Here is a 12567-nt window from a genome sequence, read left to right on the forward strand (position 1 = left end):
TTGATGCAATAGTAGAATGACAAAATTCCACATCTTTTCACAATAAAAACACTTAATGAAAGAGAAACAGAAGGAAACTCACTATGATGAAAGCCATATATGAAAAATCCATGGCTAATAACCTACTCAGTGGTGAAAGACTAAGTTTTTACCCTAGAATTAGGAACAATATCCACTTTTGCCACTTCTAGTAAATATTATATCAGAGGTTCTAGGCAGAGTCCAACACGACTGAAGCGATGCAGCAGCAGCAGCAGGCAGAGCAAGTAGGCAAGAAGAAATAGGCATTCAAATTAGAAAAGAAGAAGTAAAATTATCTCTATTCACTGACAACATGATCTTATATCTAGAAACCCCTAAAGATTACACACACAAAGTTAAAGCTAATGAATTCAGCAAAGTTCCAAGATACAAAATCAACATGCAAAAATCAGTTGCAATGAACAATCCAAGAAGATAATTAAGAAAACAACTCCATTTACAATAGCATAAAAAGAATAAAATACTTAGGAATGAATGTAACCCCTAATCAAAGTCTCAATGGTGATGAAGCTTTGAAACTAGAAAGGTAGTGGTTATATAACACTGCGAATGCACTAAATGCCACCTGATTGTACACTTTAAAATGGTTAATCATGTTTTGTCCAGGCAGTACCCAGCTTGCTTTCTCTTTTCCTCCCAACATTTTACTTTTAGAATTTTTCAGTGAATACCCACATACTCATCACCTAGTTTATACCCATTAGCATTTTACTATTCTATTCTTTACTATTCTTTATCACATAACTACCCATCTTTCTACCAGTCCATGATGCATTTCAAAGATATTGTCATCATCAATACACTTCACCCCTAAACATTTCAACATGCATGTTATCAACTAGAGCTCAGTATCTGTTTTACATATTTTTGAGTTAAACTTACATAAAATGCACAAATTGTAAGTGCATTTTGCTGAGTGTTGACAAATGCACCCATCTGTGCAACCCAACACCCTATCAAGATACAGTACATTACCATCATCCTAGATATTTCCCTCAGGCCCTTTCTTAGTCAATCCCACCCACATCCCACCAGAGACAACTACTGTTCTAATTTTGTCCCTATCATACATTCATTTTCCATTATATAAAACTTCATATAGTTGGTACCACAGAACATGTGTTCTTTTGTCTAAGGCTTCCATCATTCAGCATGATGTCTTTGAGAACTGCTTCTCTTTTAGACCTCCAATTTTTTAATTCAGAGCTAGGAGGATGCTCCCAGACCAATTAAGGAAAAAAAAAAAAAAGCAGAACTATATGTGCTGAAATTGAGCAATTCACAAGACATATAAAGTGAAAGGGGGAAAAAAAGCAAAGTGAAGTGTGATGCATATGGTACTTGTGGGAAAAAAAAAAAAGATGTAAGCTTTTATATGCTTAAAATAACTCAGGAAGGACACAAGAAACTGGTTACAGAAGTTGCCTGAGGGAGGAGAAAGATACTAGAGGAGAGATTTTTTTTGGTAAAAAACTGAAGCATAATACACATACAAATAAGTTCACGTACCACAAGCGTACAGCTCAATTTTCACAAACTGAACACATCTGAGTAACCTGCACTTAGAAGTCAGAATCTTGTCAGCACCCTAAAAACAAAAAAGATGACCCTCTATCACAATTCTTGTGGGGGGGCGCTCTGCTGGGTCTTCGATACAGTGTGGGCTTTCTCTAGTTGTGAAGTGTAGGGGCCACTCTCTAGTTGCTGTGCTCAGACCACTCACTGCAGTGGCCTCCCTTGTTGTGGGGCACGGGTTTCGGGGCACACAGGCTTCAGTAGTTGCAGCTCCTGGGCTCTAGAGCACAAGCCCAATGGTCATGGGCTTAGTTTCTCCAAAGCATGTGGGATCTTCCTGGCTCAGGGATCGAACCTGTGTCTCTTGCATTGGAAGGCGGATCCTTTACCACTGAGCCACCAGGAAGCCCGCTTCTGTTGTTTATACTCTGGTTTTTGGCCATGAGGCATGTGGGATCTTCTGACATTTTAACTGGGTTTTGGTGTGGGTCTCTTTGGGGACATCTTGTTTGGGACTCACTGCTTTCTGGACTTGGTTGTCTGGTTTCTTTGCCAGATTAAGAGACTTGTTAAATAAGTTTTCAGTTCAGTTCAGTCGCTCAGTCATGTCCGACTCTGAGACCCCATGAACCACAGCACTCCAGGCCTCCCTGTCCATCACCAACTCCCGGAGTCCACCCAAACCCATGTCCATTGAGTTGGTGATGCCATCCAACCATCTCATCCTCTGTCGTTCCCTTCTCCTCCTGCCCTCAATCGTTCCCAGCATCAGGGTCTTTTCAAATGAGTCAGCTCTTCGCATGAGGTGGCCAAAGTATTGGAGTTTCAGTTTCAACATCAGTCCTACCAATGAACACCCAGGACTGATCTCCTTTAGGATGGACTGGTTCGATCTCCTTGCAGTCCAAGGGACTTTAATAAGCAATAATCTAATAACTTATTAAATAAGCCTCAATTATTAATAAATAAGTCTTAATTTGAGTAGTAAATAATAATTATTTACTATCGATAATATTAAATAATAATCCTTATCCTCTGTCCCAAGCAAAACATAAAATATTACAACAAATTATCCATTTTTATTAAGATTCTATTTTTATTTTACTCTACTGTAAATACTAATAAAAATACAAAAGGAAGTAATGTATAATATAAACCAATGGAAAAACCCAACATAAGGATCAAAGGAAGAAAGGGCCAGAAACAATCACATTCCAATCAATAAGCACATTTAGTGCCTAGATCTTGGTCCCTAAATATTGTCTCCAATAAATAGAACCAGGGCTTCTTTGAGAAGCAGTCAGTTGCACAGCAGGTACAGAGAAAATACAAGAACCTGAAGCATCTGATGGTGTCAGGAAGGAAGGACTCAGAAGAGTATGGGCATAAAGGGTATTAGGATGATTCCTGAAAGAGTTCCTGATGTCCTAAGCTGAAACAATTTAAGTAACAAAATAAATATAGTAAGTACCCTACACACAAAACTGCAAGTTTCGAACTTGCAAAAATGAGAACGTGCGTTCCATCAATGTCAGGTATGAGTGAAATTGTGAGTCTCCTACTGCTGACGATCTTTCAGCTCCACCATCTCCCATCTTCTCTTCCTCCTCCAGTCAGCAACTCTTCTTGCCTGTTGTACTACTATACTTTTAAAGGTACTGTACTGTAAGATTAAAAAGTTTCATTTTCTGCATTTGTTTTTATTTGTGTGAAAAGTATTATAAACCTGTTATAGTACAGTACTATTTGGCTGGTTGTGTTAGCTGGGTAACTAGGGTAACTTTGTCGGACTTACAAATGGGACCTAGGAACGTGCTCTGAAAATGGAGCTTGTTCATATGTACAGGACTTACTATAACAGTGTTGGATAACCTACAGAATAAAATATCTATTAGTTCAAACAAGGAAAGAAAGAAGGGAGGGAATGAGTAGCTCTCTCTTCCCAAAGAATTCCAGTCAATAAATTTGGAATGAAAAAAATAGAAAATAAGCATTAGAACACCACAATAATGATTATAGTAGCTAAGATTCACTGATGGGTACTAAAATCAGTAAATGAAAGTTTGAGAAACGGGATATCAGCACAGTTTCAAAATACATCCACCAAGATATTTATTAATCAAATTATAAAGAGAAAAACAATAACTTTACAGTGGGGAAATCCAACATACACTAGATGAACCAAGCAATCAAGGTTAACATCACCATTACAGCATGCTGCTTCTGTAGCAACCTTATTAAAAATATATAGCCTCAATCTAACCATGAGAAACCATCAGAGAAGCCCAAATTTAGAGACAGTCTATAAAATAACCAACCAGTATTCTTTCAGCTTGAAGGTCATGAAAGACAAGGAAAGACTGAGAAGCTCCCATATTAGAAGACACTGAGGCAACATAACTCAATGCAACGTGGGATCCTGGACTGGATCCTGGAACCAAAAGAGAACACTGGCGGGAAAATTGGCAAAATCTGAATACAAGTCTGTTGTTCAGCTAATAGTATTGTACCAATGTTAATTTTTTAGTTTTAATAATCTTATCACGGTTAGTTAATACTGGTGGATGGCAGGTGATGGGTATTGTTCCCAACATATTAGACATTGATGAGTCTATGTCTAGTCAATGTCTCAAAATGAAAAGTTAAAAAAACAAAAAAACAACCAAGAGCATTAACTGTTTTGAAATGTAAAATCATACATGCATTTTACGACAGGATCTTTAATCACAGAAGATACAAGAGTAAGGTTTAACTACTAGAGATTCAAGCTTGGGAAAACTAAATAGGAATGACTAAACATAAACGGAGGAGGATGGAAAATTCTTCTAAACAAGAATGCTGGCTCTGTTCAGGCATTTTTCGTTTTGCATGCTAAGCACATCCTCTGAAGAATGCAGCACGCATTGACCACTGGCTTTATATACCAAACCCCGTTAACAAGACCTTTTCACAGCAGCTCCACTGAAGTATTTCAAGTCTTGCAGTTTTAAAAGAACTCTTTAAAACTTTCGTAAGTAGGTACCAACCCAATTGCTTTTAGCTAAAATTGTTTTTTCTCAGTTTTAAAAGTCACATTCTACTAATAACCAACAACCTAGGAGACTCTTAAAATGAAAAAATAATAACCTTTTTGGAATATATATACATATTTGCACATTCACATGTCTGTAAGCGAGTGCAGGTGCATATACATGCACCAGCTGTATATATACATACATACGTGTACATGTGAAATTAGATGGAACCTATGAAATCACTCCCAAAGTGATACCAACCAAGGTCTATAAACTGTGACAATTTTATGTATAGCATACTTTAAATATTTAAAACATTTTGTTCTCTTTCTATATATGGGCACAAGGGAGAGATATATGAACCCTAAGCTTGTAAAGCAATGACGAACTTACACAACACAGCTGGTGAGAATACAAATGGCTATCATCCCTTTGGCAGGCAATTTGGTGATATCCAGCAAAATCTGAAATGTGTGCTTTGATTCAGCAATCCCACTTATGGGAACTATAAATACCAGCACAAAACTATGTACAAGGTTTATTCAACTCAGCATTGCTTGTAATGGCAAGGGATTAGGACAAAGTGAGGTGTCCTATCAGTAAAGTAGATTTTAATGGCAGTTGGAATATATGTGATCCCTTTCCCCTGGCCCTTCCTCTGCAATTCTGATGTATCATTCATCTTCCTTCATTCCCTTGTTTTCAATTTTACACTGGACTCTTCTTCTAAGCACACAAACAACCCAGTCTGTCCCATTTTTGTTGTTGTTGGTTTGTTTTTAATTTTATAGGGCTCTAGAGGATGGGTAGGGAAATATCTCTGCAAGTTATGCCTCACTAGGAAAATGTCCATTCTAGTTTTCAGGGGATAGGTTTCAGAGCTTTTTCTTTTTCTTGGAGCCACTATTCTTGCTTCCCTGATAGCTCAGTTGGTAAAGAATCCACCTGCAAGGCAGGAGACCCTGGTTCAATTCCTGGATCAGGAAGATCTGCTAGAGAAGGGATAGGCTACCCACTTCAGTATTCTTGGGCTTCCCTTGTGGCTCAGCTGGTAAAGAATCTGCCTGCAATGCGGGAAACCTGGGTTCAATCCCAGGGTTGGGAAGATCCCCTAGAGAAGGGAAAGGCTATCCACTTCAGTATTCTGGCCTGGAGAATTCCATGGACTGTATAGTCCATGGGGTCGCAAAGAGACGGAGAGGAGTGAGCGACTTTCACTTTCTGTTCTTGCTAGCAGAAGCCTCTTAAAGTCCACTGCTGAGTGGGTCTGCCTTGGAAGAGAATTTCCTCTTTTTCTTTGGGGACCCTCTTGTTTCCTGACTCTTCAGGGTCATTAACTGATTCCTCTTTGGGAAAAGACTTCTACAGCCAGCCGTCTCTTCAATATCGCTACTAGCTCCTCTTTGGAAAAAAGATTTCTTTTTCTTGGGTTTGGAGGTGATAAGATGGGTCTTCCATTCCATTCTCCCAGGGAGCCTCCTCAGGCTTTTGCTTTTTCTTCTTTTTGGGTCTTTTACTTGTCTCCTCATTCTCCGGGGCACTACTGTTTTCTGCAGATGCCAGGGCAAGCGCAGCCAGCCTCTTCTTTTCCTTATTCAAGTGTTTCTTCTCCTGTTTCTCCAGCTTCCTAGTAATCTCAGCAGCTACTTCATCTGCCTGAATCGTTGCCTCCTTCATGACATTCAGATTCTTTTGTGGAATCTCTCCAGTCTCATACACAGAAGGACAGTCCCTCCTCAACTTGTTCTCGAAGCTTCTCCCCAAATACACCGGTGGGTACCTCAGAGAAGCAATCAATTTATGAGACAATACTGCCTTGTTTTGCTAGGTATTAGGAGAGGCGGCCTCTGTTCTTGGCAGCTACTTGGCCAATGAAGGTAGAGTGCAAAATGAGTCTGGAAATCTTATCCCTTTGCTGGACCCAGGAAATCACTCAGACACTAGGACTGGCCATCAACCCTATAGCAAGAGGCCTGTTTAAGTGACGGAGCCCTAATCAACCATCACCGTGAATGTCCCATTCTAAGAGTACTTTTCCCTTTACCCTGCCAACTCAAGATATCCTTTTACTTTCCTCTAACCACAACTACTTACTTCTTGAGTAACCTACATACTATTTTCTTTTTTCATGAATATAATTCAGTTGGAGGAACAACCTTACCCTACCATTTTTAATCATTTTCAGCCTTAGCTTTTTAACTTTTATTTATTTATTATTTGGGGGTTTTGCTGAGTCTTCACAGCTATCCGGGCTTTTCTCCAGTTGCCCTCTAGTTTCCGTGCACAGGATTCTCACTGTGGTGGCGTCTCTTGTTGTAGAGCACGGACTCTAGGGAGCAAGGGCATCAGTAGCTGTGGCACGTGGGCTCAGCAGTTGCGGTTCCTGGGCTCTAGAGCATAGGCTCAGTAGTTGGGGCACACAGGCTTAGATGCTCCACAGCATGTGGGATCTCCCCACATCAGGGATCAGACCCGTGTCACCTGCATTGGCAGGCAGATTCTTTACCACTGAGCCACCAGGGAAGTCCCAGTTAGGGACATTTTAAAGAAATGTTTGGTTAAGTCATTTTAAAAATCAATTTTTAAAACAGTATTATACTACTTCAGATAAACTATCATACCTAGTATATCTGCTCCTCCATCCACATCTCCAATTAGGCCTGAACCACTGAGCCACCAGGGAAGCCCCCAGCCTTAGCATTTTTATAATACATTTTCAACAGAAAATGTCATTTAACATAAGAAGTTCCTTTTTACCAATTTCACTAGAAGCCCCCCAATAAAAAATTTCTGTTAGTGACACAATATAATACTCTTCTGCTTTCAGCTTTAAACTGATCTCTAAGCTAGATTTGAGGACCATTGAAAAGGTGTCAGGTGAAGCTTCAATGTAACTTGTGGCATTTAGATTGGCCTTGACAAGAGTACTTCTACTGGTGGTAACCTAAGCAGGATACAAATGCATATGTGGGAAAACTATAAAGAAAAGCAACTGGATGCAAAAGTGTGGAGTTCGGGAAAGGGATCAAGGTCAGAGATTCAAATTTGTGAAAGCTGATGGGTGGATGGTATTTACAGACATGAAACTTGAGTTACCTAGTTTAAGTAGAGTAGAGGGCTGAGCTTTAAGCCCTAGAGAACTCCAACATTTAGAAGTCCAAAATCAGTAAAGGAAAAGGACCTGTGAAGAATACCAGAGACTGTGGGGTTGGGGGGAGTGGGGAGGGGGTGGGGAGAAGTATCCTGGGAGCAAAGTGAAAAAAGCATTTCAAGAAGCAGAGAGTATTCAAATGTATCAAATGCTGCTACAATGTAGCAAGGGAATGGGAATTTTTCATGTTTGGAAAGATGGATATTTTGGATAATCCTAAAAAAGGCACACTGGTGCAGTAGGTAGAATTAAAGTCTCAGAGGAATAGGGTGAACAGAAAAAAAAACAACACATTCTTCAAACATGCTAAAGTTTGACCCCACCTTGAGGTCTTTACAGATGCTATTTGATCATTCTGAAACACATATTTCCCTGGACCTTTCCATGTACCTGTACATCTTCTTTTCAGGGCACAAGTCACCACTTCCAAGAGAAATTCCTTAACTACCCCTCTTTACTACTATTCTCTAGCCCCTTACTTTGTTTTATAAAAACAGTACGTAACACTACTTGAAATTCCATGCTTTCATTTATTTGTTTCTTTGTTGATTTTCCCAACAAGAATACAATACACAAAGGAATAAATATGTACAAATACTTCTTTGTAAGTTTTTTAAGAACAACATGTATATTTTTCTAGGTGCACCAGTCTTGACAGATATTCCTTTACAGTTATCCCTTGTTATCTGCAGGGGATTGTTCCAGAACTCCCTGTGGGTACCAAAATCTACAGATGCTCAAGTTCCTTACATTAAATGGTATAGTATACCTGAAGATATAACCTTGTTGACTATAACTCTCTCACAGTGAGAAATCTGCAATGAAGCAACAAAAAAGGTCCATAAATTTATAATCATGGGCAAATCTCCTTTACTGTCATTCTTCTGCCATAGTTTCCCTGGTTTTCTCACACAACATTTTCACCTTAACCTTATTTCACACACATAAAAAAATGTGCTAGTAAAATTAATACTATGAGCATACTCTTAATAGAGCTAGGTCATCCTCAAAGATCTTAGAGAAATGAAAGTTGAAAAACACATTACAATAGAGATGGTCTAGTCCAACTTCTGTCAGACATGGAAACCAAGACTAGTGTATTTGTTCAATGCAATCCACATGTGAACTTTAAATCCGACTCCCAGGCTTTTGCAAAGTTAGAGAAAGACATCTGACTAATAACAAAGACTTAAGTAAATAGTAAAATATGTCCTGATTATGAGACATATTTCACAAACTCATCCCTTTTGGGTTGGGGAGAGGCTGCACTGGGCCTTTGTCGCTACACGCAGGCTTTCTCTAGTTGCAGCAGCAGGGGCTACTCTCTAACTGCAGTGTGCAGGTTCCTCACTGTGCTGGCTTCTCTTGTTGTGGAGCACAGGCTCTAGGGCGCACAGGCTTCAGTAGTTGCAGTGCATGGCCTCCAGTAGTTGTGGTACACAGGCTTAGCAGCTCCACAGCATGTGGAATCTTCCCAAACCAGGAGTCTAATCCATGTCCCCTGCATTGGCTGGTGGATTCTTAACCACTGGACCACCAGGGAAAGTCCTGTTAAGCCTTTATCTCATTTACTGGCTCCATGTCCACAGTAGAAACAGACAGGATTTTATTTTAAAAACCTCTCTTGGGAAAACCTACCTTAGTATCCCTAGGGAGGACACAACTCCCCTGTTCAAATCCATCTGTTAATCAGTTTATAACTTGTCAGAGAATGGAAAAAACATGAGGTTAGGCCTACTGTTAAAAATACTTTGCAGTGGGAGCAAAGCTATGAAATATTTACTGCTTACTGTTTTGAACACATTTCAAAGGTCAATGAAATGATTCTAAATGCCTCTACCTACTAGAGCAGAGAAACAGACCATTTACATTATGTCAAAAGAATCTTTCTAACATCTAAAACAAATAATTCATTTGACAAACATGTTGTGAGAGACCACTATGTGCTAGGCACCTTTTCTAAGTGCTAGGGACACGGCGGTAAATAAACCGCATGGATTTTACATTCTTAGTGGAGAGAAACAAAATAAATAAGTAAATGACTTTGTGTTTTAGAGGTATCATAAGAGCTATCTAAGGGGACTTCCCTGGTGGTCCAGTGGCTAAGAATCTGAGGTCCCAGTGCAGGGGGCCTGGGTTTATTCTTAGTGAACTAGACCCACATGCCACAACTAAATATCCCATGTGTCACAACTAAGACTCAGTGCAGCCAAATAAATTTAAAAAAACTTTTTTTAAAAAAAAGGAGTTATCTGAGTGTTTAAACCATGATAAGAAATTTGGAGAAAGAGACCAGAAAAAAGAGATAAAGATGTAAGTAACTCAACTGTATTCATTTGGGTGGTCTGTTTGTTTTATGACACAGTAGATTTTCTAATGTAACAAGGTTGCTTTATAATCAGTTCCCTTTATAAATATTCCACTTTATAAGATATAGACTATAACTTCAAATATTTTTAATTATTAGTATATCTCCACTCTTAGAATATATTATTTATTTATATTTACAACTTATTTTGTAACAAGTTCTTGGTCAAGAATATAATTTATAATGAACTAACACCACGCCTTTTTAGCTAAACACACTGTACTTTTGGATATTGCTTTATGAAGGTTTTGAGGAAATTGTCATGCTGTCACTCAGCCATGTCCGACTCTTTGCTACTGACCCTATGGACTGCAGCCTGACAGACTCCTCTGTCCATGGAATTTTCCAGGCAAGAATACTGGAGTGGGTTGCCATTTCCTTTTGTTTTTTTAAAGTAAAGCCCTATTAAATTGTGAAGCTTCCCAGCAGTGAACCAAGGATTTCAGGTGGCAATGATTTTCAATTCTTAAAAACATAGTTAGGTTCACTGATCACCCCATCCTAAATTCACATAATGTAAATCAAATAGGAACAGCCTAAATGAAATAGAAATGTTGGTCATTAGTATGACAATCAAGATGTAACAATGCTGGACTCTGTTTTCCTATAAAACTTGAAAAATGAGTAATATAAAACGAACTCTTTGGGAAGAGCTCATTTCCAATTTAAAAAACGCATTAGTTTTACAAAACAAAATGGACACATACTATTTCATTTTATTCTCTTCTGGTTGTCTAGCACTTCAATTTGGATAAGAAAGCTTGTAAAACAAACTGAAGATTTTCATAGGATAAAGCTTACCTTCAGACTGGTATGAGAACGTGGTTGACTTAATTCCTGAAATTTCCATTGTTCTGATCCAGGGGTCTCTCCACCTTTCTGAGTGTCAGGTGTAAGCAATCCGTCTCCAGAAGGTAATGGGAAAATCCCTAATGATATAGGACGTTCTTTTCTATTTGGAGAGGGCAGAAGAACTAAGCATTAATTCATTTTTAAGTTTTATTCATCATGACTGTAAGTAATAAGCCTGGGCTGTCACTGCTTTAGAGTCATCACTCTTAAATAATATCGTGTGCCTATCTGAACAAGTAGACTTACCAAAGAGAAAGGATGAAGTCTCAGAACTTAAATTAAGCCCCAAGAAATCAATTAAGAAAGGTAGTAAAAAAAAAAATAGTTTAGAAAATCTTAAGTTACTGATGAGTTCCTTGCTCAGGAAGCAGTCTGTGGTGTGGTTTCACAGTAAGGGGAGCTGCTACAGTTTCACTCATGCTTAGGTCAGCCCTAGGGAACTGCAAACGACCCCCACTCCTGCTTCTCTAGACTTTCCAATTTCTCATATTAATCCCTAAGTACTTACCCAAGTCTCTTTAGGGTATGTTTTCTCTGCCTTGAGGAAAATGAATACATGGTTTAAATCAGGCCTACTGATTAAACAGTCAAAAGAACATGTACAAAAAAATGTTGCCTGCCATTTCAATCAAGAAAGAATAGAATGTTGTCTGCCATTCAGCCATTAGCCACTGTAGCCAGTATGGATGGAGTGCCCTGAGAGGAATTCAGGATGGAGGAAAACAGGATACTGACCCTAGATAGTTAAGACACATATCAAAGAAATAATTTCAGTAAGCCCAGACTCCTCCATCTTCCCAAGCACAGAAAAGCACTAAAATCATTAACTTGAGATGTTTGTCTTTTGTAATTAGCAAAAACTCCTGAGTATCAGAGTTCCTCCCTTGCTCCCTTTGGAACAGTTCCTCAGAGCTATCTGAGAGGCTGCCCTGACAGACTATGGTCCTTAGAAACGTCCCTGAGTAAAACATAATTTCTCAACTTTTAGGGTGGGCTTTTTTTGCCCCCAGAGTTTTATCTCTTAAAGTAGGAAAACTGTATTTTTCTACAGGAACTCATATTTTTTCTGTATGAGTTCCTTTTCATCACATAGGTATGACAATACAACTGTCAGTTTTTCCAAACAAGGAAGCCCAAAGATTCTATCAAAAACTGTAGAGTTTTCAATGCTTGGTGGGAAATTTCAGTGAATAAGCGTTTCAATTTTAATAACAGAACTTGAATGAGAAACACATCCTTTGTGAATACAAAGGGTTTTTAAAGAGTAAGCAAGCCTGGTTCTTCCTGGGTCATTAACTCAAATGGAAAGTCTCTAGAAACCAGACACTAAAGGTTTGGAGCTTCTGGTAAAACTGTAAGAACAGGAACACCAAAGTTATAAATAAAAGTTGGAAAATATTCAGTTCTGCTAAATAAATCTTTATTCTGTAAGCTTATCTTTACACTAAGAAATTTTAAGCCACTTTTGAAATGTGCCCTCATTGAACACAAAGGGTACATTGCTTTCATTCCTAATAACAATCAGGAAGAATTAGTACAACTGTCAAACACCTTAAAGATTAGGTGAAGCAAAAGGGTTGAGAGATTGTATTCTATTAAAGTTGTATGCACAAAGAAACAGAATA

At 38.7% G+C, this 12567-nt stretch overlaps 1 protein-coding gene and 1 non-coding gene across 25 annotated transcripts in view; both read right to left on the reverse strand.

Annotated features, from left to right (window-relative positions):
* SPAG9 (sperm associated antigen 9) overlaps window positions 1-12567 on the reverse strand; it is a 155518-nt gene that overhangs the window by 69221 nt on the left and 73730 nt on the right. For all 24 annotated transcript variants that reach the window (XR_014080400.1, XR_014080401.1, XR_014080398.1 and 21 more), the window contains one exon: window positions 10892-11042. Coding sequence is in view for 16 of the 24 variants with exons in the window: in XM_081583303.1 (XP_081439429.1) it covers window positions 10892-11042 (151 nt within the window). In the remaining 8 variants the exon portion in view is untranslated. The remainder of the gene's footprint in view (window positions 1-10891; window positions 11043-12567) is intronic.
* On the reverse strand, window positions 6499-6585 carry LOC145544035 (small nucleolar RNA SNORD86). Its single transcript, XR_014081260.1, has one exon. It is a non-coding gene; the product is annotated as a small nucleolar RNA SNORD86 (small nucleolar RNA).

Source organism: Giraffa tippelskirchi, chromosome 3 (genome assembly GCF_054371585.1).
Source record: "Giraffa tippelskirchi isolate mGirTip1 chromosome 3, T2T-mGirTip1v1.2.pri, whole genome shotgun sequence".
NCBI classification, from domain to species: domain Eukaryota; kingdom Metazoa; phylum Chordata; class Mammalia; order Artiodactyla; family Giraffidae; genus Giraffa; species Giraffa tippelskirchi.